This window comes from Lemur catta, chromosome 16 (genome assembly GCF_020740605.2).
Source record: "Lemur catta isolate mLemCat1 chromosome 16, mLemCat1.pri, whole genome shotgun sequence".
Taxonomy (NCBI): Eukaryota; Metazoa; Chordata; class Mammalia; order Primates; family Lemuridae; genus Lemur; species Lemur catta.
In genome coordinates, this window is record NC_059143.1 from 33919283 (window position 1) to 33942999 (window position 23717).

Below are 23717 nucleotides of genomic sequence, written 5' to 3' on the forward strand. Positions count from 1 at the left end.
TTAAGTTCTAAATTTAGCATACAAGTGTAAAATGTGTGTAGGGCGTTTTCTCTTAAATGCCTCAAGTCATTCATAAAATAGAATATACTAGGTTTTCTGTGTTCACAGAGTTGTTGAACTGTGTTCAGTGGTCATTGTTTATGAAACAAAATATCTATTTCAACACTAGATTCACATTCAGCATGATGAGAGGTATGTGGGCACTAGGAAGGACTGAGGGAGCAGCAAATTCTGGCCCTTCATCTTAATGCTTCTCTAGAGCAACACTAGTGAGGGGAATGCAGACAGATTTGATGCATATAATTACTTTGGTTGTTCATTTGCCAAGTGCACGTAGTTGAAGTTGTTTTTTGTTCTTTTTCTTTCTTTCGTTCTTTCTTGTTTTTTGTTTTTTTTTTTAATAGATGGGATTTCACTCTGTCACTGAGGCTAGAGTGTAGTTGCATGATCATAGCTCACTGCAGCCTTGAACTGCTGGGCTCAAGCGATCCTCTGAGTAGCTGGGACTACAGGTGCATGCCACATGCCTGGCTAATTTAAAAAAAAAAATTTTTTTTAAAGAGTGGGTGGTCTCACCATGTTGTCCAGGCTGGTCTCAAACTCCTGGCCTCAAGTGATCCTTCCAAGTCACTGGGGTTACAGGCATGAGCCACTGCTCTTGACACAGTTTTTTTTCCCCCCAACATAAGTGTACATTTGATGTTTCTCTACTGTAAACCACCCCGCCCTGCCTCCAGAAAGGAGGATTTGAGTGTAAAAGAAATTGAGGATTTGAATGTAAAAGTAATTATTGCAGTTAACTCATTGCTTTCTAGACTAGTTTTTCTGAAACATTCTTTTTCATTTATATTAAAGTCAAAACATACATATTAGTTGTATGTATATATTTTGAAGGTCCCTTTCTTGAACACTTTGACTAAAGTTGTAAACTTGAAAATTCTTGTTTGGAATTTCTTAGCCTTGGAAGTTCAGTAATAGAGAATTAATATTGTGCCATTTTCAGTGGCTGAGTTTGCTAGGATTTTGATGGTATTAAGTCCTTTGAATTTGTTGATGAAGCAAACATAATAAATATATGTATTTTAAAGGCCTGTGTAATGGTAACTATTGCTACCCATTTAGAAAGGTAGGCATGTTGTGTTGATTAAATAATCTGCCATTTCTTTTTATTGATTTTTGTATGTTTTCATACAGGTTGCTTTCCTGTTGCTTCTTTGATATCGTTTCCTAGACCCTGCTCCATGATTTAATTCAAAATTCTGAAATGAAGATGGAGGAGGCAGTGGGAAAAGTTGAAGAACTCATTGAGTCCGAAGTCCCACCAAAAACATCTGAACAAGAGACAGCCAAGGAGGAAGATGGCTCTGTAGAACTGGAACCTCAAGTTCAGAAAGATGGTGTAGCGGATTCTACAGTTCTTTCTTCAATGCCCTGCCTGTTGATGGAACTGAGAAGGGACTCTTCTGAGTCTCAGTTAGCATCCACAGAGAGTGACAAGCCAACAACTGGCCGAGTTTATGAGAGTGACTCCTCTAATCACTGCATGCTTTCCCCTTCCTCTAGTGGTCACCTGGCTGATTCAGATACGTTGTCTTCTGCAGAAGAGAATGAACCCTCTCAGGCAGAAACCGCTGTAGAAGGAGACCCTTCAGGAGTGTCTGGTGCCACAGTTGGGCGCAAGTCTAGACGTTCCCGGTCTGAAAGTGAAACGTCTACTATGGCTGCCAAGAAAAACCGGCAATCCAGTGATAAACAGAATGGCCGAGTTGCCAAGGTTAAAGGTCATCGGAGCCAAAAGCACAAGGAGAGGATCAGACTACTGAGGCAGAAACGGGAGGCTGCTGCAAGGAAGAAATACAACCTGCTGCAGGACAGTAGTACCAGTGATAGTGACCTGACTTGTGACTCAAGCACGAGCTCGTCAGATGATGATGAAGAGGTTTCAGGGAGCAGCAAGACAATCACTGCAGAGATACCAGGTAGAGGATGTTTTTTAAACTGACTGTAAAGCACCTGATGGCATTTCTCAGCTATAAGGCTCAGTTAGATGAGTGACACTTGAAAAAATCCAGGAGGCCTGCAGCTCTATAAATTTGAAGACTGCAGTCTATTAATAAGACATGGCCAATTTAAAAAACCTGTTCTGAGGTTTCCAGTGCACTTTAGCACATCAGCAAAAAAAAAAAAAAAAAAGAATTTAAATGGTTAATGATAGGGACAAGATTATTTTTAAGTAATGGAATTTCTCACAAGTCTCTTTCTCTGTAACATAAGACCTGAACTCCCATCATTGCCTTTTTAGCGCTGCTTAGATTTAATACTCACTGTTCAACATAATACTAAGTATGTTTTCCTCAGGAATAGGCACCTTGCTCTATTATATAGCCACTGCACTCGAGCTTATAGTGTCTGAAATAACACGTTCTATCTTTCGTTAAAGTTTTCTAACAACTGTTCCTCCTAAAACAGCTTTATGTGTTTTCCCCCAGATGCAGTGCATGATGCGCTAGTTGTCCTTGTTGCACATCTTCCTCAGTTGTCACTCGCATTGAGAAGAATATATTTTGCATAACTCCCCCTTGAACCTCCAAGCTTTAAAAAGTTTGTTAGGAATCTGCTTGTTTCAGCTATCATTGGTATAAGAATCTGTAATTTATTATTATACATGTTTGACAAATCTCATTTTCCCGTATTATCAAATCTGGTACTGTATACTAACAAAAGCAGTCTTGAGATTTCATAGTGGAAGAAAGATGATATCTGAATGGTTCTTAAGCGGTGAATTCTCATTACTAAAGAGACTCTTATAATCAGGAACATTTTGTACAGTATGTGGCATTTAATAGGTCGTAACAGCATTGTTTATTGCTACATTAAAGAGGGAAAAGTTTTGGTTTTCTAAAGTTTTATGAGTGCCTATGTTTTTTTTCTCTCTAGTTTTCTGATTCTACATGTGAAGACAGCATATTGCTGATACACAAAGAATATTTCAAGAAAAATCATATTGGTTGATTAAACCTGTAGCTATCCAAACTTATATAAACTCAGTAACTAGAATGATTGGTTTTAAAGCACTTTATAGGTGTTTAACTTAAAATAATAATAGTCTCATCCATATAACATTAAATATGAGTTATAAAGTATTTAGAATTGCTTTTTCCTTTTTTAATATCTCTACTGAGTTCCTTTGCTGTAGTTCCTTACATTAAACCTACTGGAAGGGGATTTAACTAAAGCTCATCAGTTAAATGCATGAGAGAAATAGACTTTAAGGTTCTAAGACTGAGGTTCTTAGAACCAGACTAACACAGGTTTAAGGTATATTTCAGTTTTACTTTTTTTTTGTTTTTTTTTCTGAGACAGAGTCTCACTCTGTTGCCCATGCTAGAGTGCAGTGGTGTCATCATACCTCACTGCAATGTCAAACTCCTGGGCTCAAGCAATCTTCCTGCTTCAACCTCTGGAGTAGCTGGGACTACAGGCATGTGCCACCAGGCCCAGCTAATTTTTCTGTTTTTTGTAAAGATGAGGGTCTTGCTATGTTGCTCAGGCTGGTCTCGAACTCCTGGGCTCAAGCAGTCCTCCAGCCTCTGTCTCCCAAAGTGCAAGGGATTACAGGCATGAGCCACCATGCCTGGCCCAATTTTACGTTTAAAAATATTTTTAACAAAGTCTTACTAGGACCTGTAAAATTGTCTATGCATTCTTATATCCTGTTCTATTAATCAAGATCATGATGGATCTCTTGACATAGTACTTAATTCCACTTACAATTTTTTTTTTTTTTTTTTTTTTTGAGACGGAGTCTCGCTCTGTTGCCCAGGTTGGAGTGAGTGCCCTGGTGTCAGCCTAGCTCACAGCAACCTCAAACTCCTGGGCTTAAGCAATCCTACTGCCTCAGCCTCCCAAGTAGCTGGGACTACAGCTGCCACTACATGTGCCACCATGCCCGGCTAATTTTTTCTATATATATTTTAGTTGGCCAGATCATCTCTTTCTATTTTTTAGTAGAGATGAGGTCTCGCTGTTGCTCAGGCTGGTCTCGAACTCCTGATCTCGACCGATCCACCTGCCTCGGCCTTCCAGAGTGCTAGGATTTACAGGCGTGAGCCATCGTGCCCGGCCTTTTTTTTTTTTTTAATGTAACCACCCTAATACTTTGCCTTTTTATGGAAAGGGAGAAGGCAGGTGAACAAAATTCTCTTTGAAGACAGAATTCCATTGTAGAGATGGCATGAGAAATGTCTTCATGGGCATTTTCCCTGTTTGGCTTATGTAGGTTAGATGTGCTTTGCTCACATTTTCCTAACCTCTTTGCTAGTTGACTATCTTGACCAATGTTTAGAACTAAAACACTAGTGGTCTCTTTTTTGTCTATTCTGAATTATATACTAACCAAACACCAAAGTAAGTTGAATTTACAATTTAGTTTCTATTGTTCACACCATTTAATCAATTTGTAGCTTTTGAAAACATGCAGGATTTTCTAAGGTAATCCTGGAGAATCAAATGGTAGGTTAAGATGCAGGGGCACTATGTGATTGCTTATGCTGTGTACTGCACAGTTTGGGGAGGTGCCATTCACTTAAGGCAGGTATGCATAGTTTTTCCTGAAATTATGCAAAGCAGCAAAGATGGAACAACCTAGAGTTCAGGTATTAGGAATTTCAGTTCAGCTGTCCATATTACTGTCTCTGAAAAATTGTGACATTGTATATTTTTAATGTAACAGTTGTGTATCCTTCAGTTTCCTGAGTCACGTTATGACTTTGGGGGAAGAGAGGAGGCACATTCAATCTTTTAGCAAGAGCAGTTGTTGCAAAGTTGTATGAATTGTAAAGGTAGGATAAATTATGAACTGACATGAATGCAATGACATGAACATTCAGGTGAACTTAAGTTGGATGGGCCTAACAGAATCTCTTGGATGGTGAAATTTGAATCCAGCTTTTTACACAGAATGGAAACCAAGTGGAAAAGTAAAAACTGAGATTATTGCTATACTCTTTCATCGAGGTACGACTCATTTAGTAATTCAGAAGATGCTTTATTTTTAAGCTTTTGTTTGGTAGCAGCTTAAAAGTTGAAGGAATGATCCCAAATGTTTTCTTATGCCACATAATTTAACAGTTAGTACATTTTTTGTTAAAGAGTGCAAATAATGATGCAGTCTAGTATGGTTCATGATCATGTTTAATAATTGAGTTTGATATCTGGGCAAGATGTTTATGAAGTTTTTTTAAGTTAGCCATTAACCGACAGGCAGCTTAGTATTGGCATGAGAACATTCTCTCCTTGAAGTTTTTAGAAATACTTTGATGTTTTTAAGAATTTGTTTGGAGTTATACCGAAATAATTCTGGCAGTACTTTCATTGGGGGACATAGAGATGAGTAAAGATAGAATATTTTATCGTAAATTGGTAGTATTTCATAATGAATTAATGTAAAAATACTATGTGGTAGTTATCTTGACTATTCAAAGCTTTATCAAGTGTCTGATTTATCTTTATAAATTATCTTTTTGTGCTTTGATCATTCTTTGCAGTTTAATGATTAGAGCATTATTTTTTATTGGGGGAGCAGTTTCTCTGTAAAATCGCTTTTGAGACTAGCTCTGTAAAGTGTGCTGTTGGGGGGGGGGTTTGGTTTGAGTTAGTATGAATAATGAACATTAGACTTGGTTCAATTAAAGAAATTCTCTAAACTAACATGTGTGCATCAGTGTACATGGGTACTGGGGAAAAATTATTTTTCATAAGTATTTAGCATAGAATGAACCTCTGTACAGCATTGCTTTAGATTGTCTTTGGTATAATTACTTGCTTTTGTGTGATTTAACAGTCCACCATGTAAATACCTATTCAGACAGAGGTTCCAAAAGTAATACCCATCAGGGTAGGTAAGAGTCAATTGTCTTGGCTGGTTTGCCTTTAGAAAATTTTTAATTGGTCTCTTTTGGAGAATGCCAGAGAGGCTAAGATCACCTGAATTCTCAATCTATGTGCCCAGGCCAGACCACCAGCTCAGCCCCACTTCAAGCCAGGATCTCAGCACCCATTACTCACCATACATATTTATGCATTGAACTGCATCATGACAAGCTATCATCTTATCTCACAGTTCGTTTCTTTGGTAGAGATTATTATACTTGATCAATTAACTCTTGCTTGGAAACTAAAAAAAAAAAATTTTTTTTAAGTGGTAAATGTGAAGTAGAAGATTAAAATCACCCATAATTCTGCTTTTGTTAACATTTCAGTATGTTGCCTTCCATAACATATAACAAAATTTTTCATGCTAGGTATTACTCTTATCTTCCTTTCTCTTTTAACCTTTGCATTTTAAGCATTTAACCAAAACACTATTCTCTCCAGAATCTATGATTTTTGAATAATTTAGCTAATTATAAAAATAACTTCTTTAATGTTGGTACTTTGGGCAGTTTTTATTTTTTGCTATTATGAGTTAAGGATATGAGCACTTAAGCCCCTTGACTACATATGACCATATTATTTTTTGAAAATAAGTTTATTCCATCCAGGACTTTTGAGTGTTCATGTATTATATTCTTGCTGTTGAGTATTTTTGAAAGTCTTGCTGATTTGATGAAAGAATTGTATCTCAGTGTTAATTTGCATTTCTTTGATCACTAGTGAAGTTAAAATCATATTTCGCCATTTGTATTCTTTCGGCAATAGTCTAGTCATGTACTTTGCACATTTTCCTCCTGACATGTATTTTTCCGTATTAATTTGTGAGGCTTCTTAACCTACTGGGCATTTAATTGCTTAGAAAATGTTTTTCCCCAGTTTGGATGTTTTCTAAAGGAAAATTTTAATATTAATTTAGGCAGTGAGCGCTCATGGTAGAAGACCCCAAGCCCACATGGGGAATCCCATGAAGTGTAATTGACATTTTTCCTAGATTGAATATGAAGTGATTTAGTGGCTAAAAGCCCCATGTCTCTCTTTTAAGCTTTTGTAATCTGGTTGCATTTTGGTAGCTATTTAGGAGACTTGCTAAATATTAATACATTGATAACAAAACACCACGAGTCAGGTAGTAACTGTCTCTTTTCAGCTTAGTAAATGCAAATCAAGCAGGTAAATATTGAGCCAAGTATTTGAGCACTTCACCTCCATTAAATCAGAATCTTTGGGGTCTGACACCTGGCATCAGCTTAAAAAGTGATGACATTGTAAAGTGATTAGCTTTAAAAGGTGAAGACAGTGTGCATCCAGGCAGTGGTTTGTTGTCTCCTATAGCTAAAAGTCATTGTGATACTGCTAGTCTGGTTCAATTAAGTTCTCTTAACTGCTAACGGGTATCAAGTTCTAAAATAGTGGAGTCTGTAGTTTTTTGAAATCATATTAGTTATAGACCACCGTACAATGCTATATTAACAAGCTTAAGCGTCTTTTTGTTTTACTCCATTTAAATGATTATTTGAAAAGCACGAATTGTTAAATGTGGTTTTCTATATGTTACAATGTCTGGATAATGTTAAGTTAAATTTACAAGCTTTCAAGTCTTAACTGGTGGGTATCCTTTGGCAATCTCTCATGCTAAAGCACCAGATATTATTTTCAGCCTACTTTTCCTAACTTATTTCATAAAATGAGTGCCTATATTAACTTTGTATATGCAAAAGCATACCTTTGCTTTTGATATGTCTTTTTTTCAAAATAGGGTATATCTTAGTGCTAATAAAAGGACTTGTGTGTTTAAGGTGAGAATATGTCCCTGGTTTTTGTCTTTTTAAAATAGATTTAAATTTTTTAGAGTAGTTTTGGGTTCATAGCAAAATTGAGCAGCAAGTACAGCAGAGTTCCCATATACCTACCCCCTTGCCCTGCATACCCACAGCCTCCCTCACTATCAACATCCTGCTCTAGAGTGGACATTTGTTCCAACCATGAACCTACATTGACACATCATTACCACCCAAAGTCCATAGTTTACTTTTAGGGTTCACTCTTGGTGTTGTAAGTTCTCTGGGTTTTGACAAATGTGTAATTGATCTCTGTTTTTAAAGCTTCAGGATGTCTTGCTTATCAGTGTTTATTGCTGGTAATCATCTTTAGGAGGCTGCAACTTATCTCACTGCCCCCAGCATAAAAGTGTTCTCACACCATTTTCTGAGTTTAGCTTTTAAATGCCTGTTTTCAGTATTCATTGAGAAATAAGTAATGGTAGAATCTAAAGCAGACTAAAGTAGCTATCTGATTTTCTGTCCTCCATTTAAGTTTACCTAACACTTATAAGGGAGCTTAAAGGAAGTTTGATATGCTTTAAATTCCATTTAGTCTCCCTCCCCCCCAAGCTAAATATACTACACATTGGGGAAGGGTATGTCCTTCTTGAGGTTTATATATAAACAAGACTTTTTTAAAAAGTGAAGACAGCACAGGAGATGGCTTAATCAGAGCAAAAATGAATAATGTGTCAGAGGGAAGGTTGGTAACAGACTTCATGAGATTTTTATTTGCTAGGTTGAATTGGGCTAAAAAATTGTCCCACAGCCTTTTAGGCATTGAAAATAGATGGCATGACTGATAAAAAGTTCTTTTTGTCTAGGAGAAACACAGTTATTCTTGATAATGAGAAATGGGAAATTTTTCTTTGTTATCTTTATAGAAAGCCGCTATGTGATAAAGTGACCCATGTTTTTAGAAACACCATGGGGTAAATTCAATAGAGCATTTCATAGGAGTGTTCATTATAAGACTTCTTGATGTAAGTAGATTTATAAGGCCAAGATGGATTGATTCCATCAGTCATTCACTTATTCAGCAAGTATTTGAGCACCTAGTATGCACCATTGGGAACATAACAGTGATTGAAGTCTCTGCCCTCATGGAACTTAATGTTCCTTGAGGAGACAGTTAATAAGTGAATTCCATCATATGCTACCAGGTAGGGATATATGCTGTGAATAATAATAAAACAGAATATAAGAGATAAAGATTGACAAGGAATGGGATAGAAAAGCTATTTTAGATGGTGTAGTCAAGAATGGTCTGAAGAGGTAACATTTTTAATAGGTCCCTTAAAATGAAGAGTTCAACATAATTGGTTTTATTAGAGACAAAAAGTATAGGGGATCCAACCAGAGATGATCTAGCCTCATTCAAGGATAAAACAATATATGTATAGGACCATATCCTAAGCTGGAATCCTATGAAACTACTATTCTACTGGATATTAATAGCTGTACACATGTTCATATATTTGAAAAGTGCTGGATTATGTGTTACCAGGTTTTTTTGTTGTTGGGTTTTTTGGTTTGTTTTTACAGCAGGACAATCCAGCCATTGATGTGCTCTCCAGAGAGGAAGGATAAGATTTGTTGCATATCCCAGACTTAACCACTAAACTTTTTTGTTTTGATAGCAAACATCGTAACACCTTGCATAGATAAGGGTTTGTAAAAAGCTGACCCAGGTGTATGCATGGATTCTGTAAATCCTTTATGTGGTTTTCCATAGGAATTTCTTTAAACTTAAAACAGAGCTTATGATAAGAGTCAATCAGCTGAAAATTATTGTATAATGATTTACTGTGGGCCAGCTGCCAAATAACTTTTTAGAATGTGAAAGCCAGAGTAGTTACTCAAAGAGGCTGGGTGTGGTGGCTCACTCCTGTAATTGTGGCACTTTAGGAGGCCGAGGCTGGAGGATTGCTTGAGGCCAGGAGTTCAAAACTAGCCTGAGCAACAGTGAGACCCCATCTCTACAAAAAAATAGAAAAATTAGCTGAGTGTGGTGGTGTGCACTTGTAGTCCCAGCTACTCGAGAGGCTGGAGCAGGAGGATTGCTTGAGCCCAGGAGGTTGAGGTTACAGTGAGCTATGATGATGCCACTGCACTCTAGCCCGGGTGACAGAGTGAGACCCTGTCTCACCAAAAAAACAAAAAGAAAAAACAGAAAAAACCGTCAAAGATACAGTGGTTCTGAACCCAGGCTGTGCTTTAAAATCACCTGGGGAGATTAAAACAAACCTCAGATGCCTTGGAGGCACCCTAGGTTTTGGTATTTCTTAAACCATTTCAGGTTCTTATGTTCAGCAAAGGTTGGCAACCATTGTTACAGATTAAGTCAGTTGTATAGTAACAGAATACATGCTTTCAGGCAGATACATTGAAGCTATGAAAAATGGTGATGTTGGTCATTTTATTATTTTTCTTGGAATTAGTGGCTCTGGTTAATGAATTTAAACGTGGCTTTTGAATGCTGTATTTATCAGGCTGTTTTTAGCAATGTTTATGTCATTTTCCTGAGTAAGCATGTCGTAATAAAAACAATTTTCTGAATTAATAATGTTTTATCAAATGGCCTCAATGTCTTGAAAGCTGACTTCAGTCATATTGGGGGATCTGAAGGAGCGCCCAGGGAAATTCCAGGATTACTTGACAGGGGTGCTGTGTGTGATAGGACACTGTCCTAGAGGAGGCCATGAGCTGTCTTTCCAAGATGGAGAGGCAAACAGAAGTTACACATGTGGTTGGAAACGCTAACTCACCTTGACACAGGCGAAGAGAACAGCAGCTGCTGGAACCTAGGGGACCTAAAATGCAACTAGTTGGCCAAAGAATTTCCCCTATCACCCAGTCAGGTGCTTAAATGCAGATGCCTGATTCCCGAGTAATGCCACAGCAGTCCTTTGGTTCTTATGTGACTTGTCCAAATGTTAAAAGTACGTTAAAATTCCCAAAGACGTATAATATCAGTTTTCCGATTAATGTTGCTGAAAATAGGAATATTTATAGAACAACCTTTAAATCTATCACAAAATTATGTTAACTATCTGAATTTTGGATTATGTAAGAAATATGCTTTTGTCCATTGTAAGTTTTTTCAATGATGTTTTAAAAACTATGGTAGTAAACCATTTCTTTTTTTAAAATTAGGTATTCAAAACAGAAAGCTGCAGAATTTGATAAATTTAGCTTGAGTTTTGTTATGTATGGTTGGAACATAGAAACATATTTATACAATAATAGGAGTGATCCTCTTTGTGGTTTTTTTATAAAAAATAGAAATACAATTAAAAATTGGGAATTTTAGTGAACTCAAATAGTTAAATAGTTAATTTCTTGAGAATCTCTTAGCATTTATTCTCTACAGACACTGTTGACTCCCTTCTGATTCTAATTGGGGAATCACGTAATTAATCCCACTGTGAAGATCATGAATGAATGTACTGCATGAACATTTTTATATCATTATTCCGTGTCATTTAATGAACTAATTTGTTGCTAGTCTTTCATGAATTATAATATTAAATATCATTTGTATGCAGGAAGAATGCATTACTTTTTCTGAGCAAATATTTGCTCTGTACCTACTATGCAAGATACTGTAGGAAAAGCAGATTAGACTGCAGTTTGACTTCATGCATGACAAAAATAGTGTTTTTCACTGATACATAGATGGATTTTTATCTTGAGCTTTAATTTAAAGCTCAGGACCTGAGGCAATAACCTGATAGGCATCATCCAGTGGAATTTCTGGTAACCTGATGTAAAGGGTAGTCTAGAGCAGTGGTCCCCCAATCTTTTTGGCGCCAGGGACCAGTTTCATGGAAGATAGTTTTTTTCATGGTGGGGGAAGGAGGGGATGGTTTTAGCACGATTCAAGCCCATTGCATTTATTGTGCAGTCAAACCTCTCTGCTAATGATAATCTGTATTTGCAGCTACTCCCCAGCACTAGCATCAACGCCTCAGCTCCACCTGAGATCATCAAGCATTAGATTCTCATGAGGAGCATCCTAGATCCCTAGAATGCACAGTTTGAGAATCTGCTGCTGCTGACATGACAGGAGGCAGAGCCTATGCTTATGCATTGATGTGAGTGATGGGGAGCTGGGGAGCGATTGTAAATACAGATGAGGCTGGCTGGCTTCTGCTCACCTCTTGCTGTACAGCCCAGTTCCTAACAGGCTACAGACTGGTACCAGTCCTTGGTCTGGGGTTGAGAACCTTAGCTGTAGAGGATAAAAGTAAAATGGTCACTCTGTCAAGGTATTGAATGGGATTTTAAATTGCTAGTGACTGAGCTTATTAGCTAAGGTACTACCAGTTTAACACATTGACTGCCATGTGAGTTGTATTTAACGCAGGCTAGTTTTGAGCCCAGGGCCACGTGAAGGAAAACCTTGCAGTTGGTTCATGAAAATCTTACTTGATGTTCCTATTGTTACAATTAATATTGACCATTTAATTCTAAAAATGTGGATTGTGTTGCATATAACTCATGTACAGAAAACAATAACAAGTTAGAAAAGATCATTTTGTTTTTTAATAAAACACCGTGGCCCTAGGGAAATTTTTTTTTTCTAGTGTGGCAATGTGTTAATTTTGTTTTCAGTGCCTGAACTGAAAATAAATGGCCCTTAGTTATGTTAAAAGGCACAGGGAGTGTGTCAAAGGGAAGAAAATATCACAGGATTGAAAGTCTTGCAACATGATAGATGTTTTTATGTGTAGCCTGGGATTGGGAAATACTGGTATTTTATTTTTTCAGGGTTTATAGGAATATTGTGAGGAACAGTTAAATTAGGATGAAAATCTTCAACAGGAATATGTAACTTTGCCAACACTAGGTGGTTTTATAAAATTGTTTTCTACTGGATTTACTTTTAAGAGAAATTTAGTTTTTCTCTTGACATTTATAATTTATCAATATGAAAAGGTTAATTTTATTTAATCAAGTTGCAACTTTTGAAAAAGTCTAATTCTGTGTTTTATAAGAGGAAGGATAGACATGGTATATTTGGAATTTCATATATAAACATTAATTTATCTTAATGTTTGTCAGTAACTCTATTCAGAAAAACCATCACTGCTTTTTAAAAAAATCTTTCTGTATCCAGATATTTGCAACTTCTAAGTTATCAGTAATATTGAGTCAAGTTATTTTCCTTTTTTGGTTTTGAATTGAAAATTAGCCTTGTGATTTGATTCCCCCCCCCCCCGCCCCCCCCCGTCCTCTTTTTAGAACTTCATGTCTGAGAATTGGTAGTTGATTTTGGAAAAGGCTTGTTTATATGTTCAGTTTTTTTTTTTTTTTTTTTTTTTTTGAGACGGAGTCTCACTTTGTTGCCTGGGCTAGAGTGAGTGCCATGGCATCAGCCTAGCTCACAGCAACCTCAAACTGCTGGGCTTAAGCGATCCTCCTGCCTCAGCCTCCCGAGTAGCTGGGACTACAGGCATGCACCACCATGCCCGGCTAATTTTTTCAATATATATTTTTAGTTGTCCAGATAATTTATTTCTATTTTTAGTAGAGACGGGGTCTCGCTCAGGCTGGTCTCGAATTCCTGACCTTGAGCGATCCACCCGCCTCAGCCTCCCTGAGGGCTAGAATTACAGGCGTGAGCCACCGCGCCCGGCCCTATGTGCTCAGTTTTTGTTTAAGAATATATATAAAAATATAAATTGATGACAAAGACTAGTGGTCTCTTCTTTAATTGTATAATGATTGTCAGATTTCCTGAACTTAGTATTTGACCAATAGTGGTAAGGTTTGAACACCAAGCACCTTGGTGCTTGGAATTTATTGTAACTGATGGATTTTTCTCTGAAGTGATAGTGCAATACTTGTAAACTTCAGCAGGTTTTTTTTTTTTTTTTTAAATCAAGCTTTACATCAACAGGAAGAGCATACTAGTTTTGGGTGACTGAATTTTAAGTAATCTACAATCTTCATTTGAAGTTGATGTTTTCAGGAAAGTTTATTCTGTCTTCACCTTCTTCCTAGAATCACAGACTTTACTAGGCATGGTATTTTAGACATAAGAAAATATTAATTTAGTTTCAGCATGTTAGTGGCTACTTTTCTGTGCATGTGTAAACTGGTTTAAGCACTTAACAGGCTTTTTTTTGTTTTATGATATAAAATCTATATGTTAAGCATATCTTGAAGTGCTGAAGTGCTTCTTATTTTTAAAATAGAAAAAATCTTTTAAGAATAACATACAGACAGGTTATTGCTAATATTGTACTGCCTGTATATATTCTAATTTTTGTTACTGGATAATTGGGTAAGAGCTCTGTAGATTATTTTGCCTTTAAGAAAAAAATTGAAAGTTTCAGGGGAATGGATTTATCAAACACAAGTTTTAATAATTGCTACTCAAGGTAAGAATAACATTTTGAATATTTGAAAAGATGCTGAAAACTAATAATTTTGAGAAGCTTTTCTACAAAATTTTGGATAAAGGTGTGGAAAGGTTTGGATAAAGGTGTGGAAAGAGAAGGAAGGCTAGAATACCTTAGTTTTCCTAGAATTTTAAGAAGGTTAAGGACCATATCCTATTTGGATTTATTTATAATCAATGAATGGGTGATGCTGGCAAGAAATGTCTTTGAACCTGTAACACTAATCCAGATGTGGATGAAGTGTTTTTTATTTAAGAATAAGATCCCATATCTCGACTATTTCATCTCTCTAATAAGTGGATATGAAATTTAACTTTGTCTAATCTGTTAGATGACATTTTTCACTTGCAGCTTGTTTTCATGGGATAGAGAAAAGGATTAAGCTGCAGACTTTAAAAAAAGTTATTCCATTTAAAAATTCTGAGCATTGTAGAAAGAAAACTTTGGAAATGTTAGGTAACAAATTATAGTCATAACTATAGTCATAACTCTGTTACTGGTTGTTGATATTTCCTTGTAGTATTTCTCTTTAGTTGGTGGTATTTCAGAGGGCATTATCCGCTCACTAAAGATAACTGTGTTTTCTGTTAATCTATCTACAGCCTGCTTTCTGCCTAGTTTGTACTAGTTCATTGTCCTAGGACATTAGATAACCTAATCACCTTAAGTGAGTTTAACCAGCAGATTAGAATGATCTAGTTATTTGAGCTACTTATTAGATAATAATAACTCTCTTAATCATATTGATGCATACTTTTCATGCATAATTAAAATTGAGTGTAACTTATAAAAGCCTAATTTTAATTTAGAGCACAAGGTAAAATTAAAATCTTAAGATGTAATATTTTGCATGACGTTTTTTTCTTTACTTAATTAGAAGTAGCATAAAGGATTCCATTATTTTGGGGCTTCAAGAGAAAAGCCTATCTTTTTTTTAATTACTAAATCAGAGAAATGAGGCTAGTCTCAGGGATATGTATATATGTGTATGTGTGTGCATGTGCATACCCATCTTCAGAATGCTGAAATAATCCTGAATTTCATTAATATTATATTTGACAAATGGCTGGAGGCAGATAGCTGTGCAGTAGTATACAGTGATTCTAATGGATTCAGATCATTAATATAATATCCATTTATTGCTTCCTAAAGGTACATAAGAATAAAAAAGTTGCCCACAGATAAACCTAGTAATGGTAATTAAACTGGAGAAAACGGCTTTTTAAATACTTAGCTAAAGGTTTTGAATTTTTTAAAAACTCACTAGCAGAAAAAAAGAATATACAGGAACTAATTTATTTTGCTTATTGCTTTTGTCATTCCCTACTGTTATGTAGATTTAACAGCAAGGGTCTCTGCGTAGAGGTATATCAATTTACATAAGATTTATTACTTAAAAGTTGTAGGCAAAATTATTTGAAGTGTGTTAAGTCTGCTTGTTAATGAAAGAAATGATAACGGTCTATTCTTTTGTTGAACACAGCACCCTAAATTGCTATTACTGATCATTTTTAGTTTTAATATACAGCGGACTTTGCCTAAAGGTACAATTAGATGAGAGTTTTAGGAAAGATGGCAAACAGGCTTTGTGTTATCATTTGTTTAGAATAGCAGATTTATGGGCAAGTTATCTTACAAAAGGTGACCCTTTACAGAAATTGTATCTTTTTTTTTTTTTTTTTTTTTTTAGCTTATATTGAGTTCCCTCTCTCCATTTTTTTATTTAAATAGTACAATGAGGGTACAATAAAAAGATTTTATGTAATGCCAATTGTCACAAAATATAGCATCAAAACAATTCAAGCAAAATTTTTTCTCAAAATCCTCTTCAAAAATGGCGTATATACCCTCAATCATAGTACAGATAAGAAATTTATTTTAATTTGTCTAGAGGTTATGAGTTTATGAATTATAAATAACTTGAATAACTTGTGAGTTTCAGTATTTTCTATTTTTTTCTTGATTCTTGTTTTTATTTCTTCTGAAGTTTAGGAAAGTTAGTAAGAGTTGGAATGAAACCGGTAGTTTACTAGCATTGATTAGATAATTTCGTACTGTATTAAATGACCACAGTGTAAAATAGAGAACATCATAAAAAATGAAGGAATAATCTGCAAAGAAATGTGTTCTTTGGTGATGAGGTCTTATTCATATTATAACTTTCAGATTTGGGAAAAATGTTATCAAATTACTGTTTTTACTTTATTGCATTTTCTTTACCTCACGGTGCATTTGAAGTGTAACTAACCTAGATAAATAAAAATTTTGAAAAGAAATGTTTCTTGTTACTCTCTTGAGGATGGTGTTATGTTAGTGATTCCCTACCAGTTAATTCACATTAGGTGTTCCTGAATCAAGAAACTTGCTTTTCTGTAATGAAATAAATGGTATTAGTTTGTAGTTAGTATAATTAAATAATAGATTTTACATGATATTTTTGGGATAATTTTCACTTTTTTTGTAATGGATATATTGAAAAAGGAGATAAAATACCACTGTGAACATAACAGGTCAATTCTTTTTCTTTAAACTATATGTCCTACTAAGCTGTCCTGTTAAAAATTGAGGAATATTTGGAAAATAGCAAAATTTAGACTACTTCAAGGAGGAATCAAAAGGCTGGAATGGATGAATCTTCAGCAAGGTACATAGACATGGGGATGTGATTAATATATCTAAATTTTGTGCTCTTCCTTGATATATGTAGTACAGATATTTTAGTTTTGTTCTCTATAGATCTGGATCCTCAAAGCAGTAGGTCAAGGATTTGTCCCTGAAATAGAAAGATAAATTGAAAGATGGTGACCTCTTCAGGCACCCTGTTTCTGTATTTATTCTGTATTTATAGGTTCCCTTAAATACCCAGATAAATTACCTGAGCTGTCTTTTGAATAACCTCACTTTATTCAGAGCTTTTTCGACTTTGTAGTTAGTGGTGAAGCATTAGATTGTTTTTTTCTTTTCATCAACTTTTCTTTTTTTTTTTTTTATCTCAGCTCCTTACGGGGGAACTTTTCAATTACTCTGATAATCTTGAATTTATTTTTTTTTTGAAACAGAGTCTCACTCTGTTGCCCTGAGTAGAGTGCCATGGCGTCAGCCTAGCTCACAGCAACCCCAAAGTTCTGGGCTCAAGTGATCCTCCTGCCTCAGCTTCCTGAGAAGCTGGGACTACAGACAGGCCCACACAACGATGCCCAGCTAATTTTTCTATTTTTAGTAGAGACGGGTTTCGCTCTTGTTCAGACTGGTCTTGAACTCCTGACTTCAAGTGATCCTCCCACCTCGGCCTCCTAGAGTGCTGGGATTACAGGCCTGAGCCACCACTTGAATTTTTGTTTTTACCTCTCCTTTGATCCGTTCAAAATGATAAATGAACTCTTCATCAATATCACAAATAACTTTTCTGGGTGGACAAAATTACCTGACATTTACCAGTATAAGGACAAATGTAATCCTTAAAACTTTATTTCTATGTTAGAAACTTTATAAAGTTTCAATTTTTAAATAATTGAGATAAGTCTAATGGAAAAGGTATAAAGTAGACATTGATTCCATTTTATTTTAAAAATTATAACTACTAAACAAAGTTTCAGTGCATATTAATGCATTTCATTTTCATTTAGTCCTATCTTCTTAGACATTTTTCTTTTTGCTAAACTAGTTTTGTGATGTTATTCTGTAGAAAATATGCACATGCAGTTTTTGGCATTTAAGGCTGTTTTTCTGGAGATGGCACTTTTCAATATAGATTTTTGTCTTCTGTTGATATAATTATTTTCTAAGATATTTTGAAAATGAGTGCTTTCTATTCAAATTGTTCTGTGTATATTTTGTTTTTTGATAGTAATAAAATACAGCATAAATATTCTTTTAAGTATTTTTTCTCATTTGTGAATATATATTTTCATCTTGGTAAATATTCTCCTGTGTAATGAAACTGCTCTTTTTTTCTTAAGTAGGTTCTGCTAAAATGCAAATTCGTTCTGCACCTCTTGCAGTTTGCCTCTTCCCCTCATTCTCTGACGCCCACACCCCATTCCCCCTTTTTACATTTTTTAGCTAGATAATTTCTAAGAAGGCTTCTTTTAGGTGTAACATTTTTTGAGTCTCACTATCTGGATTGAGGCTGAGTGTGATGTCTATCTCTCCCCGCCCCCATCCTCCTCTCCTTGATGTTGTATAGATAATGGCACTGGGTCTAGGCCCTTTCATGACTGGGCAGAAGGAGCCTGAATAGGGTCCTTTGACAGCAACAAGGTGGATTTTTTCTTCTCCTAGTAAGGGGATTAGAGAGATTGGCATGGCAGGGAGGAAAGAAGAAATTTTTTTATAGGCTTTATTTTATATTACTATGGCTGTATTACTCTAGCCATAAAAATGGGGGTCAAAGGGGCAAACCAGGTATTGGTCCATTGCCCCACCTTTCCTTGGGCCTGAGACTCAGCAGTAGAGAGGAAAGGAGTGATATTTCTAGGTGTCTCTGGGATACAAGAGGAATTCCTTTTTTCTAGATTTAATTAGACTTCATAATGAGAGACTGACAACACTTGTGTTAGTGGAGGTGCTCTGTAGTCCGGGATGATGCTAAATATGGATTAATCCAACATGATTTCTATTTGGCTTTGAAAGACTTATTTATTAATTATTATTTTTTTTAGAGACAAGGTCTTGCTCTGTTACCCAGGCTGGAGTACAGTGGTGCAATCATAGCTCACTGCAGCCTTAAACTCCTGGGCTCAAACAGTTCTCCTGCCTCAGCCTCTTGAGTAGCTGGGATTACAGATGTGACCCACTGCACCCAGCTGAAACACTTTATATGCATACATGCAAGCTGACATTTTACTCCAAACAAAAATGCAAAAGCCACATTTGTGATGACCTCATTTAACTATTAATCCTAGCAAAGTATTTACTTAACAAGTTGGGTTCATCTATGACCAACGTAAAGCACCAACCCAGGCAGTGATGTTTCCTCAAAGTTTCTTGCATGCAGGCTGTGTACAGAAGAGTATATATGCAAAGGTAAGCAAACAAATAATGAAGTGGGGCAGGTGCTAATTATAATGGGAAAGTAGCACAGTGGACCAGTATATGAATTCCTGTTGTGTTCTGTGCTGTGTCTTCTTTAACCCTCACTATAACCCTGTGAAGAAACTGAGGGGTAAAATAATTTACCAGAGTCATACAGCTAAGAGATAGCAGGCAGGGCTTTAACCTGTGTGTCTGCTGCCAAATATTGGTACTTACTATGCTGCTCCCAATCTCATCTTGTATTTTCCTTTTCCCTTCAACAATGAGAACAACTGTCGTCTGTTCTGGTTTTACCTAATTAGGACTCAAATTTCTCATCTGTAAAATGAGAGTAGTGAATTATGTAATTACCTTGTATAGTTTTGTGCTTCTGTTTGTCAAATTTGAAAAGAGGAATTCGTCATGATTAAACATAGAAAAGGAAAAGTTAAGTTTTGTTTTGCGATTCAGATTTTTTTCCTTGAGATTTTAGAACATATTTGAAAAGGAAAACTAATTCATAAAAGTAAACATTTGATAGCAATAATGCAGAAGATTTAAGACCATAAAAGGGCAAAACTCACTGTATCACTAATGTTGACAACACAGGTACATGTATATTTTGGTGTTTGAAAAGTTAGAACCTATTTATTATAGGCTAGGAGATTAGTGAGAAGGTACAAACCTATTTCTAGAATAAATTGATATATTTATTTATTTAGCCAAATTTAGCAGTGGGGTGTTGTATACCAACTTTAGTGACACTAATGTTAATAAGCTCTGATAACCCACTACCATTGGACCAGCCTAGGGTAAATTGATATTTTTAAATAAAAAGTAATTGGTGGATTGCTTGACTTTTAATTTTTCTTGTAATAAACTGCAACCAGTTTGAAAGATTTCAGTCAGAAGGAGAAATAGCACCTGAATTAACCACAAATAGTTGATAACTATTTACCTTTATAGAGAGGTGGTTTTAATGATTGTAGGAAAACTAATAAGTTCATTATTAAAAATTTATGTTTTAAGATTGTGACAGACATCAAAGTTGGCAGATGGGAGAATGTGCAGTTTGTATAGCCTTATATGTCGTAAGCATGGAATGTGCTTATGTTAATGACTAAATCAAATTGGAAATGTTTCCATGTATAGCTTTAGTTGAAGTGACTATTTTGATGTTCTTGAAAGTCACAATAACATCTTAGTAACAATGCAATTGTTTTAACAGCTTAGAGGGACAATCAAGTGAGTGCAAGGACAGATTCTCATGTTTATTCTGTCCTATAATGAATTGGCAGTAAATAGATAGCTGCTCCTGTTATTAATGTGCTGAGTTTTCCTAGCTCTTCAGTGATCTGATTTTTTTTTTTCTTCAAGAGATACTTCTTTTGGAAAGCAGATAAAATAACTACAGAATCTTGCCTGTTACATACTTCTGCATAGGGAGAATCACATTTTAAAAGAATACCACAAATTGTCACCATCAGTTAGCTAATATTCATGTAGTATTTCAGAGTACAAGTCCTGATACCAACTGCTTTAAACATATCATATTTAATCTTGGTTTGCTAATGATAGGTATAAGATGACCTTAGAACACAAGATCCTTAATTGTGGTTTCTTATTGGAAGACAAAGTTGGAAAGGCAACCATTCCATTATTTAATTGAAGTTTGTATAGTATTGACTTGTCATTGTTCAAATATATCGGAAAAGGAAAATGACAGTGGCCATAATTTAACTGTTAAGTATAATTAAAATATGAAAATATTGCTGTCTTTGTTTATGATGAATACTAAATTTAAGCTAAGTTATAAGGTATGCTGTTTGGAAATATGGAAGATACAAGAATGAAGCCAGATAACAAGTTTATGCTTGTATTTCCTACTGATGAAGACTTTCAGACAAGTTATTTCCATGGGTAGGTGATGTCACTCTGCATGTATATATACACTTATACTTTCTGCATGATTATACATGTAGGAGTGGTACAATTTTGACTTGACTGTTGACCTGTTGCCTCAATTTGGGGGTAATGGTGGGGAATGTGAGGGCTAGAGGCTCTGAATGGTACTGGTCATATAAATTTTAAGATAAATCACTAAAATAATTTATTGCAAACACCTTTAAAAACAGCCCTTTAAAAATTAAAGCATGGTCAAATAGTCAATATTGTACTCGGCCCTCATACCTTCTGCACCTGAGTATTTGGGCATCACACAGTATCTTGATTCCATAGTAATCATTTTGAACTCTGACGAGAACTCCATAGAATGATGCAGCTTTCTTTTCTTAAAAAGAAAAGAAAAAAGAAAAACCTCAAACCTCAAACATGAATCATTTTTTTGGCTTTGAACTAAAATTTATTACCAACTGATACGAAGGGCCACACTGTTGAATTTTATGGTCATTGATGAACTTGATTTACCCTTTTAGGGGAGCTGGAAATTATTTTTAAGTAGTCAAGTAAAATTGTCATGATCGTCAGAATTTCATATTGTGACATGTCTGTTCTTTATACAGTGGCACCTAACAACTCATTTGCTTGTATGTTTGGTCATTTTTTATTTTAAAAATGTTGCTACATAAACCTATGGTTTGGGAGTTTAGTTTTAAGGCATCAATACCCCAAGTAAGTGTGTTTTTGTTCAGTGACAATTTACACAATGGATGTTTGTATTAAAACAGTAATCCTTCATTGTGTTATATTTTTATGATTCATTGGTGTATGTATTCCTTCATAGTCAAGAGTTTCATAAAATAGGTGTGTTTAATATTCATTTGTTGGATGATATTTAAAAATCTATAAGGAAATAAATGGTTTGCTTGTACTTCATAAGTAGCTATAGAGAAACAGCATTCGTTTATTTCTGCTTCATCTTAAAATGGAGGTAGTAGAGGTATTTTCTTACTTGAATGAAACTTTATTTTTGCTATTAAAAAGGCAGCATTAGCATTTTAAAGCATGTATCTATTCTATGAGCATGACATGCATATTGAGTTATTTTAGCATGAACTGCAGTGTAATTACTTTGAAACTCAGTTGCCTTTTTCAGCTAGTTAGGGTGATTGAGGGGTAGAAGGGAGCTCCTATTTTTCCAGTAAGAATTTTAATATCTTCTTGTAAAATCACCTGTAAGATTGCATATTGTTTATTTGGAATGTGAGCTGGTTTTTTCCATTTGGAAATGACAATATAAATTTCCCTCCTAAAACATCCGAAGCAAAATCCTGAAAAGGGATTTTGTGAGTCTTGTCTTTTTGTAGAATGTCGTAAATTGTATAAACATCCCTATTACTATAAAAAACTTCACTGGAAATAGATGTTAGTCAAGTAGAGCTCTAGTGTTAACCTTATTTCTTTAGGAAGTATGAAAATATATTTGATTTTCTTCTCTGAATCTGCTAGGGACTTTGAGTATTAGCTACTAAGAGAAAGAACTAGATTCATTCTCTTAAAACATATAAATTGGGTTTTAATAGTTTGCATCAGTTTTTTCTTTAAGAAAGCAGTTTCACTTTCTCTGTGGGGTCATCGTTTTTTTCTTAATCTGTTGTTCTTTAGGAATATCACAGAAATTCATTGTAACATTGTTCAATATAGTCTTGTCTTCTGTTCTTCATAATAACACTCCCTTTCCTCCTTCCAAAATGTGTCCATCATCTTTGTAAGCTTGGGTTATCTTTTCCACTTTCACAACATGTAAAAATATTAGATGTATAAAGTACAGCTTTTCTGATCAGATAGAATAATAAGGTAAAGGCAACTGGCATTTAGAGGGCTCTTAGTTTCAGAAGTATTTTTCACCCCACAAGTTAGATACAAGTATACATTTTCTTTCCTCCCTAGATGGACCTCCAGTTGTAGCTTATTATGATATGTCTGACACCAGCTCTGACCCAGAAGTGGTAAATGTGGACAATTTATTGGCGGCTGCAGTAGTTCAAGAGCACAGTAATTCTGTAGGCGGCCAGGACACAGGAGCTGCCTGGAGGACCAGCGGGCTTCTAGAGGAGCTGGATGCGGAGGCAGGTTGGTCTCCCCTCCCCCCCTTCTCTAATGGTGTAATGTGCATGTGTCCTGGCAGCTGTTTTCCTTGTAGTGGGCCCTGCTGAGGAGAACAGGCCGTACCAGAGACATCTGGTATGGAATGATTGTGACTATCCAGGCTGCCGTGTGTAACTGAAAGATTTGGTTAGTTTGTCATTCCTCTTTCAGAAGGAAGCAAAAATAAGAGTTATAAGACATTAATTGTAGGCATCGGTAGATTTCAGTAGGCATATTTCTTGGGTTAAAAAGGCCCAGCATATGCAAAAACAAGCCAGACACCCTCGTATCCTTTGACCAGTTCTTTCCCTCACGTAACTCTGCATGGCGACCTAGCTGCTTAGACAGGGATCTGTTGAATCTCTCCCTGTGGGGCCGTTCATACACAGCGCTGCCACTGTTTCTTGTGCCTCTTGCTGTGGAGTATCCCTGTTAATTCCTGTTCAGTAAGTTCTCATTTGTCCTTTCTAACCCTTTGCTTTCAGTTTCTGCC

The 23717-nt window shown here is 35.7% G+C and overlaps 1 protein-coding gene across 2 annotated transcripts in view; it reads left to right on the forward strand.

Annotated features, from left to right (window-relative positions):
* The window catches only part of C16H18orf25 (chromosome 16 C18orf25 homolog), a 64224-nt gene that overhangs the window by 17044 nt on the left and 23463 nt on the right, over nucleotides 1-23717 (forward strand). The window contains exons 2-3 of one of the 2 annotated variants that reach the window (XM_045527479.1): nucleotides 1195-1979; nucleotides 23027-23209. In XM_045527479.1, coding sequence (XP_045383435.1) covers nucleotides 1265-1979; nucleotides 23027-23209 — 898 coding nt within the window. In that variant the 5' untranslated portion in view covers nucleotides 1195-1264. The remainder of the gene's footprint in view (nucleotides 1-1194; nucleotides 1980-23026; nucleotides 23210-23717) is intronic. The other variant, XM_045527480.1, reaches the window with a different exon arrangement.